Source organism: Carlito syrichta, unplaced genomic scaffold, assembly GCF_000164805.1.
Source record: "Carlito syrichta isolate Samal-C Ts95f unplaced genomic scaffold, Tarsius_syrichta-2.0.1 Scaffold303986, whole genome shotgun sequence".
Classification (NCBI taxonomy): domain Eukaryota; kingdom Metazoa; phylum Chordata; class Mammalia; order Primates; family Tarsiidae; genus Carlito; species Carlito syrichta.
In genome coordinates this window covers 104883-122271 of record NW_007248082.1, presented here as the reverse complement: position 1 = coordinate 122271, position 17389 = coordinate 104883, and the positions used below count along the sequence as shown (strand labels likewise).

The following is a 17389-nucleotide window of genomic DNA, read 5'->3' as shown; positions in this document are numbered from 1 at the left end:
GCCGGAATTACAGGCACACGCTACCACGCCCGGCTGATTTTTGATTTATTGTAGAGATGAAGTCTCGCCAGGTTGCCCAGGCGGGTCTTGAACCTGTGGGCTCAGGCAATCCACTCACCTCAGCTTCCCAAAGGCACGGGATTACAGGCTGGTTTCATTCGTTTTTTTTTTTTCTTTTCTTTTTGAGTTGGAGTCTCTGTCGCCTAGGTTGGAGTGCAGTGGCACACTCACGGCCACCCCAGCGTCAACCTGCTGGGCTCGGGTGATCCTTCTGCCTCAGCCTTTCAAGTAACTGGAACTATGAGCATGTGTTGCCACACCCAGCTAATTTTTGATTTATTGTAGAGATGAAGTCTCGCCGTTACCTGGGCTGGTCTCAAACCCGCGGGCTCAGACAATCCACTCGTCTCAGCCTTCCAAAGTACAGGGATTCCAGGCTGAGCCACCAAGCCCGGCCTCGGTTTCTTAAGGTGTGAATTACTTTGAGCAGAAATCACAGTTAAATTCAGTGGCAAATTCTAGCATAGCAATTTTTTTTTTTGAGTTGGAGTCTCACTCTGTTGCCCAGGCTGGAGTGCAGTGGCATGGTCACGGCCACCGCAGCCTTGACCTGCTGGGCTCAGGCAATCCTTCCACCTCAGCTTTCCAAAAAGCTGGAACTACAAGCGTGTGCCACCATGCCCGGCTAATTTTTTGATTTGTTTTAGAGACGCGGTCTCACCAAGTTACCTAAACTGGTCTCAAACCCCTGAACTCAGGCAATCCTCGCGCTTTGGCCTCCCAAAAGTGACTTGAGCCACTGCATCACCATTTTTACAAATTCTGAAGTTCAGTGTTATGACTTAAGGCTCATAATACTTTATTTTTAATATATGTAAAAGGGGAATAGTGCCTGCTTTACAATGTTGTTCTAGGTGTGAGAAATAACTTTTGAAGTGCTTATAGCTACTCCATAAATGATAGTTGCTTTCTCTTCTTGATTTGATTATCTTTGGTTATTGCTGAAAGTGGATATATATGGCAGACATTTCTTGATATTTTATTTAGTTTTTAGTTACTGGAGATGCCCCCCTACTTGTTAACTTTTCTTTTTTTTTTTTAAGACATAGGGTTGGCTGGGCTCTGTGGCTCAACCTGTAATCCCAGCACTTTGGGAAGCCAAGGCAAGTGAATTGCCTGTACCCGTTGGTTCGAGACCAGCCTGGGCAACTTGTAGAGACCTCATCTCTACAATAAAATAAAATAAAAAATTAACTGGGAGTGATAGCACATGCCTATAGTTCCAGCTACTTGGAAGGCCGAGACAGAAGGATCGCCTGAGCTCAGCAGTCCAGCAGGTCGAGATTGTGGTGGCTGTGAGCGTGCCACTGCACGCCATCCTGGGTGACAGAGTGAGACTCCAACTAAAAAAAAAGATTTTTTTTTGAACAGGATGGGGTTGATCATGGTGTTGGTGGTTTGTTATGGTGTTGAGTTTAGGGCTCTAAGTATAGAGAACAGTATGTGCAACATCCATGAGTTGTGGACTGTGAAGTTCAAGTAGTTAAGTACTGCTGGGCAGTAGAGCGAGATGGAGTGGCAGGAAAGATGTTACTGGTAGTTGAAATACTTGCAGAGAAGTTTAGAGTTTATATTTTATGCCAAAGGTTCTTAAACCTTTGTATGAATTGTTGTCACCCAAAGAGCTTGTTATATGGAGGGTCAGGTCAGATTCTCATGGATGCTAGATTTGGGTTGCAGCTTTGTGACCCCCGTATTGAACTGACCTGTCCCTGTTGACAGGTGATTGTGATGCGTGACAGGTGACTGTAATGCATGTTGAAGCTGGAAAACCAGTTAGAAAAACCATTTGGAAAACTAGGTTATTGGTCTCAAAAGTTGAAGTGCTAGCACTTTGGATGGGAAGGATGACCTATTAAAAGTGTGTGTGTGTGTGTGTGTGTGTGTGTGTGTGTGTGTGTGTGTGTGTCTGTGTGAAGTATTAAAATTGTTTTGGTGTTTCTGTTTCTTTTTTAATCTCTTAAAATGTTACTTTTATGTACATTATATGCACAGTACACTAGTATATTATTCACTACTCTACTTTGGAAATATTCATGTATTTTGGGAGGGTGCTCACAAATTTTTCCTGATTAAAAAAAATTGCAGTCTAGAGCTTTAGGCAGTGGAAAATAATCAAGGAATTTTGTGTAGGGCAATGTGGATTAGATTTTAGAATAAGGAGATCAGTTAAGAAGATAGATGAGAGGATTTAGTCATAGAGGATTTCATCCCCTATGTGACTTGGTAACTTTTGATTTGAATAGTGTGACATCATGTTTGGAGGTTATAAAATAATTAACTGTGGCCATGAAACCCTTTTAAGAGTTTCTCAAAACTAGCCAGTCTGTTTCCCAATAGATTTTCCCCAGGGATAACCAATTTTTGTCTGAATACTTGGAATAAGAGAGGAATAATGAACTATCTCTAGGTGAAATGCTTTACATTTAGTGGTTGCAATCTGTGAAATCTATGTGATGTATCTAGTACCAAAGTTTGACAACTGCAGTCCTGTAAGATATAATTGATTCCATTGTTTGTTGTAGTTTGGTGGAATCACCATGAAGGATTGTTCCCTTAAGTATTATGTTAAAGTGGACAGGGACGAACAAATCCTAGGCATAGGGATACTGATTGCCCTATACTTATTTTTGGTTTTGTTTTTTAAGGCAATGAAATTTTCAACTTTTTGAATAATGGAATCTTCTTTAATTTAAAAATGTTCTCGTCCTGAATTCCGTATTAGTTATACTTTGGTGAATTACTTAATGGGAATGTCTATGAATTAATAATAGATTTAAGTGACTTGATGTTTTCTTGATTGAAGTAGCATCTGTGAACATTTGACAGATGTGTTTATGTGTTGTGACATTTGTTTAGCCTTTCTCTTAAGTACCTCAGACAAATTATGCTTTTTTTTCAGTTTCTCAGACTAGGAAGGAAACCACTGATTTAGCATATTGGCAAGTTTGGTCAAGTACCATCTTCCTTTAGTTAGAATGAAAGAGGTGCCTTTTCCTTTGCTTTGGTGAATTATTCAGAGCCCCAGCTAGTAAAAAGCTGACTATCTAGAGCTAGAAAAAATTTTTTGTTTTCTTTTGGTTTTGGTACATGATGTAGTATCTGGGACTGCAGACACATGCTGCCATATCCTGCTGATTTTTAAATTTATTTATTTATTTTTAGTTTTTGAGTTGGAGTCTCACTCTGTCGCCCAGGCTGGAGTGCAGTGGCACACTCACAGCCACTATAGCCTCGACCTGGTGGGTTCAGGAAATTCTTCCACCTCAGCCTTCCAAGTAGCTGGAACTACAGATGTGCACCACCATATCTGGCTAATTTTTGGATTAATTGTAGAGATGAGGTCCTACTCAGTTGCCCAAGCTGGTCTTGAATCCGTGGGCTCAGGCAATTTTCTCATCTTGTCCTCTCAAAGTGCTGGGGTTATAAGTGTAAGCCACCATGCCTGACCTAATTTTTAAATTTTTTATAGAGGTGAGGTCTCGTTTTGTTGCCTAGGCTACTCTCAAACTTCTGGGCTCAAGCAGTCCTCCTGCCTCGGTCTCCCAAAGTACTGGGATTACAGGGTGAGCCATTGCACCCAGTCCAGTGCAACTTTCTGTTTTTCTTAGTTATAGAAAATTTAGTAATTTCTGGATGTACTGGATAGTGTAGTAGTGCCAAACAGAAATAGGTTCTTGATATAGGGTTAAAAGAAATCTTTTATTTTTCTTTTTTGGTAGAAAAGTATATTTTTAAAATGTCATATGCTATTATGAAAACAGTTTGATATTAATTAATCTTTTAAAGTGATGCTGTGCCTTGTTCGTGTGATTTTTTTTTTTTTTTTTTTTCTTTTTTGTGTGAGACTCTGACTCTCACTCTGTCGCCCAGGCTGGAGTGTAGTGGAACACTCATGGCCACTATAGTCTTGACTTGCTGGACTCAGGCGATCCTTCCGCCTCAGCCTTCCAAGTAGCTGGAATTGCAGGCCCAGCTAATTTTTAAATTTATTGTAGAAACAAGGTTTCGCTAAGTTGCCCAGGCTGGCCTCGAACTCCTGGGCTCAAGCAATCCTCTTGCCTCAGCCTCTCAAGTGCTGGGATTACAGGCATATACCACCGTTCCCAGCTGTGATATTTTTATTCTTTACTTAATTCTTTCAGCCTTATTGAAGTATAGTTTATATATGACAGCATTCACCAATTTTAAATGTCCAATTCATTAAGTTTTGGCAAATATATTCAATATAACCATCAAAACACAATCATGACATAGAGCATTTTCATCACTTCATAAAGTTCTCTTATTGTGTCAGTTTTCTCATCAGTGAAATGGATATAATGAAAGTATCTACTAACAGGATTGTTGTAAGGATGAAATGAATTGATCTATTTAAAGCCATTAAAGTAACTTCTGTCATATTGTAAGAGCTCAGGCAGTGCTGTGTTCTGTTATTATCTATGTTACTGCTGTTGGTGCTTTACCCCTTTTTAAAGGCCCCTCACTACTAATTTTTTTTTGAGTTGGAGTCACACTCTGTCGCCCAGGCTGAAGTGCAGTGGCACACAGTGGCTACTCAGCCTTGACCCGCTGGGCTAGGGCAGTCCTTCCACTTCAGCCTTCCAAGTAACTGGAACTACAGGCATGCACTGCTGCTTGGCTAATGTTTTGTTTGTATTTTTTTTGAGTTGGGGTCTCACTCTGTCGCCCAGTCTGGAGTGCAGGGCACACTCTTGGCCACCCCAGCGTTGACCTGCTGGGCTCCGGCAATCCTTCTGCTGCATTCTTTCAAGTAGCCAGAACTACAGGCATGTGCTAACATGCCTGGCTAATTCTTGATTTTTTTTTTTTTTTTTGAGTTGGAGTCTCACTCAGTCGCCCAGACTGGAGAACATTTCACGGATGCGGGAGCGGCCACCGCAGCCTCGACCTGCTGGGCTCTGGCGATCCTTCCGCCTCAGCTGGAACCACAGGTGCGCGCTACCATACCCGGCTAATTTTTTTGATTTATTGTAGAGATGAGGTCTTGCCAAGTTGCCCAGGTGGATCTCGAACTCACGGGCTCAGGCAATTCACTCATCTCGGCCTCCCAAAGTGAGGGATTACAGGCTGAGCCACCGAGCCTGGCCTAATTCTTGATTTTTTAATTGTAGAGACGCAGTCTTGCGAAGTTGCTCGGGCTGATCTCGAACCTGCGGGCTCAGACAACCCACTCGCCTCGGCCTCCCAAGGTGCTGGGATTACAGGCTGAGCCTCCGAGCCTGGCTAGCTATTTTTGATTTATTGTAGAGACAAGGTCTTGCCAAGTTGACCAGGCTGGTCTCGAACCCTCCAGGGCTCAGGCAGTCCTCTTGTCTCGGCCTCTCAAAGTACTGGGATTACAGGCATAAGCTACTGTGCCTGGCCTCTCACTACTATTTTATTAGGTATTTAAAATGTAAAGATTCTATGCTTTTAAGAAAGCTGTAGGCTGAGCATGGTGGCTCCCAGCACTTTGGGAGCCTGAGATGGGAGAATTGCTTAGGCCCAGGAGTTTGAGACCTCGTCTCTACATACATACGTACATACATACATAAAATTAGTGGAGCGTGGTGGTGTGCCTGTTGTCTCAGCTACTTGGGAGACTGAAGTGAAAGCATCAACCGACCCCAGGAGGTCTAGGCTGCAGTGAGCTGTGATTGTGCCACTCTGCACTGCAGCCTGGGCAACAGGGTGAAACTGATTCCAAAAAAAAAAAAAAAAGGCTGGACTCAGTGACTCAGCCTGTAATCTCAGCACTTTGGGAGGCTGGGGCAAGTGGATTGCCTGAGCACGAGGGTTCGAGACCAGCCTGGGCAACTTGGCGAGACCTCGTCTCTACAATAAAATAAAATAAAAAATTAACCGGGCGTGGTAGCGTGCACCTGTAGTTCTGGCTGCCTGGAATACTGAGGGGGAAGGATTGCCGGAGTCCAGCAGGTTGATGCTGGGGTGACTGTGAGTATGCCCCTGCACTCCAACCTGGGTGACAGAGTGAGACTCCAACTTAAAAAAAAAAAAAAAAGAAAAAGAAATGTGTGTTTTGTTACTACCATGTATGTGTGTGTATAAATTAAATGGAGTACAAAAGTACCTTGAATCCTGATAGAACTCAGGTTGATAGCTGGTGTATGAAGGTACACTTTCCTGAATGTACCTATCACCCAGTTTTATTAATAATTGGTATTTAATTGCATATTTAATTGAATATCAGTCTGTTGCCCAGGCTGGAGTACAATGGCATGCTCCCAGCCACTATAGCCTCAACCTGCTGTGCTCAGGTGATGATTCCACCTCAGCCTTCCAAGTAGCTGGAACTACAGGCATGCACCACCATGTCTGGCTAATTGGTTGATTTATTGTAGCAACGAGGTCTTGCCATGTTGCTCAGGCTGGTCTCAAACCCCTGGACTCAGGCAATGCTCTTGCCTCTGCCTCCCAAAGTGCTGGGATTACAGGCATGAGCCACTGCGCCCGGCTAATTGCATTATTTTTAATCACTCTTATCTCATGGTGAAATATGTGATGTAAAATTCAAAATGATTACTTCTTTCTTGTCAATACCCCAATGCCAGGCAACTGTCACTTGTACTCAAAATAATTTATTGTTTTGATTTATAATAATGTTAAGCTTCTGGAAATCTTTGGTTATTTTGAAAGTCAATGCATTGCCTTCTCTTGTGTCAAGCCTTTTATTTAACTGCTGTCTTTGTATTTTATTGATTCTATCTACTAGGACATTTCATTGACTCTTGGGACATTTTTCTATGATGTCTGCTGCTATCTTCTTTTCTTTCTTTTTTTTTTTTGAGAATTTAATATTGTAGTTTAGCTGTTGTGTTAGTTTTGTAGAGCTTCCATGATGAATTACCACAAAGTAGATGGCTCTAAAATAATAGAAAGTTTTCTCTCACAGTTCAGTAGTTTAGAAGTGTAAAGTGAAGGTTTTGGCAGGGTCAGACTCCCTCTGAAGGTTCTAGGGGAGAATCCTTCCTTGCCTCTTCCTGCTTCTGTGGGTCCTGGTGTTTCTTGGCTATTGGTAGCACAACTCCAGTTTCTGCTTCCATCTTCTCTGGTCTTCTTCCTCTCTGTGTGTCTCTATGTGTCCTGTCCTTTTCTTACAAGGACACCAGTCATTGGATTTAGGGCTGCCCTAAATCTAGGATGATTTCCTCTTGAGCTCCTTAACTAAATACATCTGCAAAGATCCTATTTCCAAATAAGGTCACATTCTGAGGTTCTGAGGAGACGTGAGTTTTGGCGGGACACTGTTCAATCCACTATAGATGTGAAGGGAATATTTACATGAATACTCCCGAAGACAGGTAGGAAACAGGACTGATGTTAAAAATGACTTTGCAGTTTGCAGAAATGTTATTTTGGGCCACTCTCCACTTAGCGCTCAGCAGTGTGCTCTAGATATATGTTCTAAGTGAAAAATTAACTACTAGGGCTTAGAGCATAGGCCTGTCCTTTTTAAGTACCTGTTAGCAAGCTGGAAATAAGTCACCTCCTCAAATGTATATAAGACTATAGCCAATTTGAGTGGCAGAAAGTGACAGTCTGTCATATTGTAACTTGTAAGAATTTACATAGAAAGATAGTATAGTGATTAAGAGTGAAGAATTTGATTTCAAATTTGGTTTCTCTGATTTCAAATTCTATATCAGATCCTTATTATTTGGGTGGGCTGTGGGTAGGTTGGTGAGCCTATATGCAATGTTTAATTAAAATAAGGGTTATAATAATACCTTCTCAATACATGCAAAGTGCATTGAACTGCTTGGCACATGATAACTGCTCATTTAATGTTAGCCATTGCTATTTTCAATCATCATCCAAGATGCTTTTCTTCAGGAGAGAGAGAGAGAAGCTCATCACCTGAAAGATTTATGCCTTGATGGTTTTTCTAGTAATGAGGATAAGTTTTTATTGATGGATTTATAAATTCCCACCCAGCCTTACCTTAGGAAGGATATATTTTGAGGCTGTCTAGTTAGAGGCTAGGGGTACTAGAGTACATGAGATGAGATAAGAGGTTTATGATTTCATTAACAAGGCATTCTAATCACTGAGCAGTCATTTTAATGATGTGTAGAACCTGCTCCTGACAGACTTTTGAAATGAGTCTTCATTTATTGTACATCAAGCAAATACCCGCTTATGTCATGAGGGTATCAGCCTGACTTTTAATGTAAGTTAATTAAATATCTTATCTCTGAAGTTAACCTTTCTAAAGCATCTTTAACATAATTTAACTTTTAAGTTATTTTACAGATGGGTAGATAATTGGTAGACGAACTACATGTTTCGGCAGGCATTTCAGGATGTTTTGGAAGTAATCATCTACTAAAAGATTTGTGGGAATGTGTCTTTCCTTTCTCTCAATTTTTAATGTTCCTCCTCGAAGTGTATGTTACTAGCAACACTTTTTTGAGATCAATACTCTTCTACTGACCTGACGCTTCTTGGGCAGAGTACTGCAGTGTAGTTTACTGAGCTTATTAAAAGATTTGTTAATAGATTACTAGAATTCACAAAGGATAATGAGACCATTAGAATTCACAGAGGATGATGAGACCGAATATTAAACACATTGCCAAACAGGTTTTTCCCTCTCTCCCCAGCCTAATTGCTGGTCTTTTAGCATTATGCAAAGAGGAGAGACTGGTTCTCTGTCTACTACATGCATATGTTATCTCAGTTAAACTTAATGACTATATAGTATAATTTTTATTTTATATAAGGAAACTAGGTTCAGAGACAAGGAAGATGTTCAGCATCACATATTTACAAAAGCTCATCACCTGAAAGATTTATGCCTTGATGGTTTTTCTAGTAATGAGGATAAGTTTTTATTGATGGATTTATAAATTCCCACCCAGCCTTACCTTAGGAAGGATATATTTTGAGGCTGTCTAGTTAGAGGCTAGGGGTACTAGAGTACATGAGATGAGATAAGAGGTTTATGATTTCATTAACAAGGCATTCTAATCACTGAGCAGTCATTTTAATGATGTGTAGAACCTGCTCCTGACAGACTTTTGAAATGAGTCTTCATTTATTGTACATCAAGCAAATACCCGCTTATGTCATGAGGGTATCAGCCTGACTTTTAATGTAAGTTAATTAAATATCTTATCTCTGAAGTTAACCTTTCTAAAGCATCTTTAACATAATTTAACTTTTAAGTTATTTTACAGATGGGTAGATAATTGGTAGACGAACTACATGTTTCGGCAGGCATTTCAGGATGTTTTGGAAGTAATCATCTACTAAAAGATTTGTGGGAATGTGTCTTTCCTTTCTCTCAATTTTTAATGTTCCTCCTCGAAGTGTATGTTACTAGCAACACTTTTTTGAGATCAATACTCTTCTACTGACCTGACGCTTCTTGGGCAGAGTACTGCAGTGTAGTTTACTGAGCTTATTAAAAGATTTGTTAATAGATTACTAGAATTCACAAAGGATAATGAGACCATTAGAATTCACAGAGGATGATGAGACCGAATATTAAACACATTGCCAAACAGGTTTTTCCCTCTCTCCCCAGCCTAATTGCTGGTCTTTTAGCATTATGCAAAGAGAGGAGAGACTGGTTCTCTGTCTTCTACATGCATATGTTATCTCAGTTAAACTTAATGACTATATAGTATAATTTTTATTTTATATAAGGAAACTAGGTTCAGAGACAAGGAAGATGTTCAGCATCACATATTTACAAAAGCTCATCACCTGAAAGATTTATGCCTTGATGGTTTTTCTAGTAATGAGGATAAGTTTTTATTATAAATGTGGAGTTGACATTTGAATCTAAGCCTTTCTGGTTCTGGTCTTTCTGCTGTTTTCCAACATATGCTATTGCTTTTCCATATCAGAGAGCTCAGGCAACCACTATGTTGTATACAAAGAAAAAAAGAAAGTACATAAGTACAGTTCCAAATTAAAATCATGTCTTTGATCCTTTGATCTTCTGAAAATGCTTCCATCTTTAGTTTTGAGTATAAGAGGAAATGAGGAAGGAATGGAGTGGGGTAGGGTATGTATGTGTAAATGAAGGATCCATTGAGGAAGATAGATTGTTATTATTTTTGAGTTGGAGTCTCACTCTGTCACCCAGGCTGAGGTGCAGTGGCACTATCATGGCTTACTGCATTCTCAGCCTCCTTGTGTTTCAGCCTCCCAAGTAGCTGGGATTGTAAGTGCACACTACCATGCCTGGCTAATTTTTTTATTTCTGCTTTTGTAGAAGATGTTGCCTAGGCTGCTCTCAAATTTCTGGCTTCATGCAGTCCTCCTGCCTTGGCCTCACAAAATGCTCGGCTTATAGTCTTGAACCACTGCACCTGGCCCCAAAATGGCTTATTTAAATGGTATAATCCCTGAAGATGTGTGCTGTCAAATATTCTCCTTTGCAATTCCTTTATTTATCTTCAGCAGAAAGATTCTTATCCAGTTTAGTCTTCACAATTGGAAACCTTTGCAAGATTTTGCCTTTAACTAGATTATACATTTTTCAGGCATTAGATTACCTTTCAGTATAAGTAACCTCCTCAATGAACTTTATTGCTTCTTCTGCTCTGCTCACAGTTAAAGATGTTGTGTGAAATTGAATATTGAATTTTTTTTTTTCCCTAGATTAACTGCTGAAGTACTGATAGAGTTCTGCGTTTCTTCAATGAGGAACTACAGGCTGATCTTCTGCCATAATCTCAAACAGCCATAAATGACAAAAGAATGCTTGCTCAGTGAGGGTAGCTGGTGCAGAAGCCATTTTTTAAACTTAGGTGTTTAAGTACTCAAAGGTAAGTTTTCAAAATGATAACTATCCCATGTTCTATAAATCCACAGAGATTTGGAATTTGCCCCCTATAGCTGCTATTTGATTATTAGCTTGAGATTTTGTAGTTCTTAGCTGGCACCAGATGTGTTGAAGAATTGATGTTGCTGGTCTAAGACTATGTAACAAATTTATGACATTTTGGTGTCCCTTAGTTAATTTCTACTATTCCTTTAAGTTAGCTGATTACTTACTAGTCATGTTGTGACACTCTCTTGATCCAGTGGGTATACACCTGATCCAGTGGACCCTAATTTTGTAAACTTTAGAATTTTGAGTAGACTTATCTTTGTGATGTTATCTTTTCTTGCATTGAGGACTTATTTCTCTGGGGTGACGAAAAAAGACTAGTTGGTTTCATTTTGTTCATTATCACTTTTGAAAAAAGTTTTTCTTTCTTTTACAAAAATACTCCTTTCCCCATGGGAAAATGTTTATTTTAGAAAATGAATTTTTTGGCCGGCGCAGTGGCTCTCGCCTATAATCCCAGCACTTTGGAGGCCGAGGTGAAAGAAGGATTGCCAGAGCCCACAGGTTCAAGACCAGGCTGGGCAACTTGGTGAGACCTCATCTCTACAATAAATAAAAAAATTAGCCAGGTGTGGTGGCGCACGCCTGTAGTTCCAGCTACTTGGAAGGCTGAGGTGGAAGGATCGCCTGAGCCCTGCATGTCAAGACTGTGGTGTGCCACTACACTCCAGCCTGGACAACAGAGACTCTGACTCAAAAAAAAAAAAAATTTTTTTTCTTGGGATTCCTTGTTCTCTGATGTGTCAGATTTTGGAAATGCCATTTGAGACATTGTTTCCTTCTGCTGCTTCTTTATTGATCATAGTTTCTACAAATTTGAGACAAATAACTATTTCTTCTGAACTAAATGGTTTTGGAAATTTTTTTTTAATAATTGCAAAATAATAGTTTTGATAAAAGAACTTTTCTCATTGAAAGTTGATGTCCAGAACTGAATTTTTTTAAAATAAAAATCTATTATAGCTGCTCTGTCATATAGAAATAAAAACTGGTTAATCTTGTTATTAGCCCATCATTTATAACAACTGATTCTTAGCTCATCAGTTTATAAAATGTGATTCTCTCTGTTTGGGCTTATGAATTGTTGGGTTAGTTGAGCTTCATGTAGCAGAGTGAAGAGATGGATTGGGTTTGGCTTTTTACCTGTGTAATTAATAAGCTTGATCAGTAAAGGTCCTCTTGGAGTCAAATTTGCTCCTTAAATTGTCTTTGGAACATTAATGCAATTAAGACAATTGATCTACATGCAAATGCTAAAGGGAGCATTCAGAACTAACTCTTCATAGTAAAGAAATTGCTTAGATATTGTATTGAGCTTCATTTGTAGAACACACTACGGGCCTGATAACTGGAGCATATTTAAATAGATGAGAACACATTCAGGTGTAAAGCATTTTTCTTTAATGTATTTAGTCATATTGCCACCTGTTAATCATTATAGTTTTTTTTTTTTTTTTGTCTTTCATTTGGCAGAAAAGACAGCTTTGATTTCTGGCTGCAAAAAAGATATGAGGAAGAGCTCCTCCCCTTCCTTGAGTAACTGCAACTCCGTTCTTGCTAACAAAATATTTGGAATTCCACTTGATGAGCTGCAGCAGGGAGGACATCCAGACAATGAGGTTCCATTCATAGTCCGCCACGTAGTGGACTATATTGAGGAACATGGTATACATTTCCTTACTTTGAGGGCTAGCTTTTGTTTTAATAAACAAAATTTATCCCTTTTTGACCTTGGATTTTTAAATATTTTTTTTAAGTATGGAAAGTCCAAAACGTAGAAAAACCAATAGAAATTCTTTTTAATGTTTTAATTTTTTACTTAAATTCATGTACTTAGAAATGACAGTTGCCCATCCTAAAGCATTTTTTAGTGGGGGTGATAGGGATATTTTTAATGGATATAAGGGGTGGGATAAAATAGAGTATCCCTTAGGTACGGAGATAGTATGTTTCTAGATATGTAATTTGAAGGTTTTTAGCCAAATCAGGGGAGCCAAGAAAGGCTTTCCAAAAGAATGAATATTTTAATTGGTTGGAGAATGAATATATATAGTCAAAGAGTTGAGTTGCAGCTTATTTAATTTTTGCCTTAAACTAATGTAGGAGGTCTGGAGCAACAAGGACTTTTTCAAGTCAATGGAAATGCTGAGACAGTGGAGTGGCTTCGGCAGAGATACGACAGTGGAGAAGAGGTGGATTTGGTTAAGGAAGCAGATGTTCCCTCAGCTATTAGTCTTCTTAGATTTTTCCTTCAGGAACTTCCTGAACCTGTTATCCCTGGCAGTTTGCATATTCACTTGATGCAGCTTTCTCAAGGTAATATAATTTGATTCTGATCAATTAGTCATTTATTGTTAATTTCAGAGCCTTTACCTTTTAGAAATCTTGACATGTAAACAATAAGTGTAGTATTTCAGAGCTTCATTTCTTATTTTCTCATTTGCTTCTTGGGGCTGTATGGTCTAGTTAAGGCAATGGCAATTCCTTGGATCCCTGTAGTACAATAGTACAATACTTTGTAGTATAATACTTTTTATGATTGATCTTATTAGCCTAACATAGAGGATGTAAAGGAGGAAAGGGAGGAAATAAGAAATGCTTCTCTTATTTGTTTGCAGGTAGCCTGATAGGTATACATTTACCCAAACAAAAGTAGAGCAATGTGGAGAGTATTTTTTTTTTATTTTTTTTTTTGAGTCGGAGTCTGACTGTGTCACTCTAGGTGGAGTGCCGTGGCATGCTCATGGCTGCCACAGCCTCGACCTCCTGGGCTCAGGTAATCCTTCTGCCTCTGCTTTCCAAGTAGCTGGAACCACAGGCATACACCACCTCGCCAGGCTAATTTTTTGATTTATTGTAGATACGAGGTCTAACCATATTGCCCAGGCTGGTCTTGAACCCTGAGTTCAGGCAGTCTTCTCTGCCTTCCAGAGTGCTGGGATTACAGGCGTGAACCACCGCACCCAGCCCAGTATTTCAAATAAAACCAATATTGCCCAAAGGCTTCCTACCCCAAGTCAAAGGGTTTAGCAGTCCAACATCTTTTTTCAGTTATTTTTGTATTCAACTAATGCAACTAATGTTCGTTGAACATCTGCTGTATGCTAGGCATAGTTCTAGATGCTGGGAATGCAGCACTGAACAAAGCTAGGTAAAAGTTTCTGCCCTCCTTGAGCTAAAATTATAAAGGGAAGATGGAGAAATAGATGATAAACAAAATAAAAACATGGGTATGCTAGATGGGTAAGTGTTACAAAGCTGGAGAGAGGATGTCAGGTGGACTTTGTCAGTGTTGGTATGGTGATAATATTAATGACTTGCATTTTTTTAGTTGATATATATGATTTTCAAAAATAATCCTTTTCTGCTGAAGTTTAGATTGTTAAGATTTTCCATCAATTAAAGACACAGTGATTTAGAAAACATTAATCTAGAGACTGTTCCATTCAATTATAAAATCAAAGTACTGGTGTCATTTGAGTGGACATTTGGTAACATAACAAAGTGTAGAAGAGTTGCTATGTGTTGCATTTTAAGTAAAACGCATACTCTATGACTATACCCTTTCCTGATAAACTTGTTAGACTAATGTTATTTTGCAGGGATGGCCAATATCATGACCATAATATTTTATCAAGAATTTTTCAGTAAACTAATGTTAAGAACCTGTAGAAGAACACAAAATGAAATATAATCGGGTTGGTTTTCACTAATGAAGCAATAAATTACTTCATTTTGAGAGTACGTCTGAGCAATTACCTCTGCTAAATGACGTTCTCACCAATTAATGGGGTTAATACCTACCTAGTTTCTGTCAGTGAAAATTCATTGACATGATAAATGCAAGGCCTCTCTTCTGTGATAAAATTCACTTGATAAACAGAAATCAACATCAGTTTAGAGGAGAGAAACAGACAAAAAACTGAGGACTTTTTGACTTAGTTCTGCTGATATTGCTGAAGTTAATCGTTCTTTTCAGGATGTCAGAGGAAGAAGAAAGTCTCTTATCACCTTCTTTCCTTGTTTTCCCATTCATTCAAGTGGAAAAGTACTATTAATCCCTCAAATTTTGTCTCTGCTGTGCTCACCAGTGATTCCTATTGACTGTCATGGCCAGTGCGTTTTGACTTCTTTAGTTGGCACTAGTTTGGAAACTCAGGTACAGTCATGCAAGAGGGAGTATGAGGAGAATTAAAAAACAAAATAGAGAATTGGGGCCAATGAGTAATAGGTGAGGAAAACATCCTCCAGCAATTGAGGGATTGATTTCCTTTTTTCCTGGGCTCTCTCTCCTGTTCTGCTCCACTTAATAAGTGAATGCAAAGCCCTAAGGCATTTGGCCTCTAGTAGAGGAAGTAAAGAGGTTTTGAATTGTTCTAGTAAAAGGTGATGTGGGTGGAGTAATGTGAACCTGGCAAAATATCTGAGCTTTGCTATTTTGCTTTATTAAAAAAAACCTGTCATTATTTTTTATAGATTATAATAACGAAGATGAATTTGGAAGAAAGTTGAGGTTCCTCTTACAACAGCTTCCACCTGTTAATTACAGTTTGTTAAAGTTTCTGTGTAGATTTTTAGCCAACGTAGCATCACATCATGAAGAGATTTGGTCTGCAAATTCTTTGGCTGCTGTCTTTGGTCCAGATGTCTTCCAGTAAGTTGTTTATAAATTTTTTTGTTTAATAAAAAAAAATTTGATTTGTGAAATCTAATCATGTAGTCTCCCAAGGATCATAGGCATCATAGGTTGCTTGATGAACCATTTTTTTAATAGTAGATCTGATTAATCCTCACAGCATTTTTGTGAACAGAGTACAAATTAGGTAGATCTTATAGGTGGGAAAACTGAGACACAGAATGATGACATAAATTGCTCAGGTTCATAAAGTGACTCATTCGTTGTCTTCTAACCTTACCTGTGATTGAGTTAAGAACTCTCAGTACAATTTGGACTTTTATTCTTAGCATTTACACGGATGTGGAAGATATGAAAGAACAAGAAATAGTAAGCAGGATAATGGCTGGACTTCTGGAAAACTACTATGAGTTTTTTGAGAATGAAGAGGAAGATTTTTCATCTAATGATTTGAGTTCAGTTACTGAACAGGTGAGAATATTTTAAATATTCTGTTTGGAGAGAATTTTTTTTAAAGGATAATATACTCTTAAAGCCTTAACACAAACTTATGTGGAATTTAAGTACTGAACTAGAAGTAATTCTTTTGGTTATTATGTGTTACAAGCAGGTAACACATCTGTGTAGTATGTGTATATGATTTTTTTTTTCTGGTAAACTTCCTTCCTCATTAACTTGGGTAATAAGGAAAAGGCATTGAATAAGAGTATATGGTAGAGATTTTTTTGGTATGTGTTTATTTTTCTGTTAATTTAAGCATTGTTATTTTTTAAGAATAGTGCAGTTTTTTGTTTTTTTTTTTTGCAAAGAAACTGTGCTGACATAGAGAAAGGTAGGCAAAGGGTAAGAAATTTAAGATAGAAGAAAATATTTAGTAAAAACTTAAAATTTTGGAGTTTTTCTTACTAAAATAGCAAGTCAACTTAATAGTGCAATCATCGTAATTAATGGGAGGTGTCTGGAGGTTAATAGTTTAGGTGACAAATCATTTTTTAATTCTGGTGACTCTAGAATGTTAGAATCTATTTCCGAGAATACGTTATAATCTCTTGTTGATACTGCTATGCCTTGATACTTGAGATTGTATTGTACAAGGCTTCTAGTTACTTTCTCCTTTATGAAATGTCAGTATTGATACTGAGTAACCGCAGTGTATTATAAAGGCACATTAGTCTAGACTGCTGAGGTTTAAAAATTGTGATCTATGTGGAGGTTTTTCTTCTGAAACTACACGAAGTAGTTTGCCACCAAACTTATATGAGGTTCCAAGTTATGAAGTAACTTAGATTTTTGAATTTGGGATGGGACTGCTACTTTTTTTTTAAATGAATAACCATCTTGTTAAAAAAAATATAGAGTATAATGTCTTACTATCTCCCATACTCACTCTTTTCCTGTCCCCTTTCCCTCCCTTCATTGGTTTTTGTTTTTCCAGAGTTTTTTATTTTTTATTTTTTGAGTTGGAGTCTCACTCTATCACCCAGACTGGAGTGCAGTGGTCCACACATGGCCACCACAGCCTTGACCTGCTGGGCATGGGCGATCCTTCTGTCTCAGCCTTCCAGGTAGCTGGAACCACAGGCAGGTGCCCCATGCCAAGCTAATTTTTTGATTTATTATGGAGATGAAGTCTTGCCAAGTTGCCCAGATTGGTCTTGAATCTTTGGATTCAGGCAATTCTCTTGCCTCAGCCTCCCAAAGTACTGGGATTATAAACCTGAGCCACCGCATGGAGCTTTCCAGAGTTTTTTTAAAAAGCAAATACAGCTGGGCTCGGTGGTTCAGCCTGTAATCCCGCGCCTTTGGGAGGCTGAGGTGAGTGG

At 38.7% G+C, this 17389-nt stretch overlaps 1 protein-coding gene across 6 annotated transcripts in view; it reads left to right on the top strand.

Moving 5' to 3' along the window:
* The window catches only part of FAM13B (family with sequence similarity 13 member B), an 89240-nt gene that overhangs the window by 8450 nt on the left and 63401 nt on the right, over positions 1 to 17389 (top strand). For 5 of the 6 annotated variants that reach the window (XM_008059280.2, XM_021713000.1, XM_021712999.1 and 2 more), the window contains exons 2-6: positions 10699 to 10865; positions 12404 to 12595; positions 13034 to 13246; positions 15407 to 15584; positions 15896 to 16037. In XM_008059280.2, coding sequence (XP_008057471.1) covers positions 12439 to 12595; positions 13034 to 13246; positions 15407 to 15584; positions 15896 to 16037 — 690 coding nt within the window. In that variant the 5' untranslated portion in view covers positions 10699 to 10865; positions 12404 to 12438. The remainder of the gene's footprint in view (positions 1 to 10698; positions 10866 to 12403; positions 12596 to 13033; positions 13247 to 15406; positions 15585 to 15895; positions 16038 to 17389) is intronic. The other variant, XM_021713001.1, reaches the window with a different exon arrangement.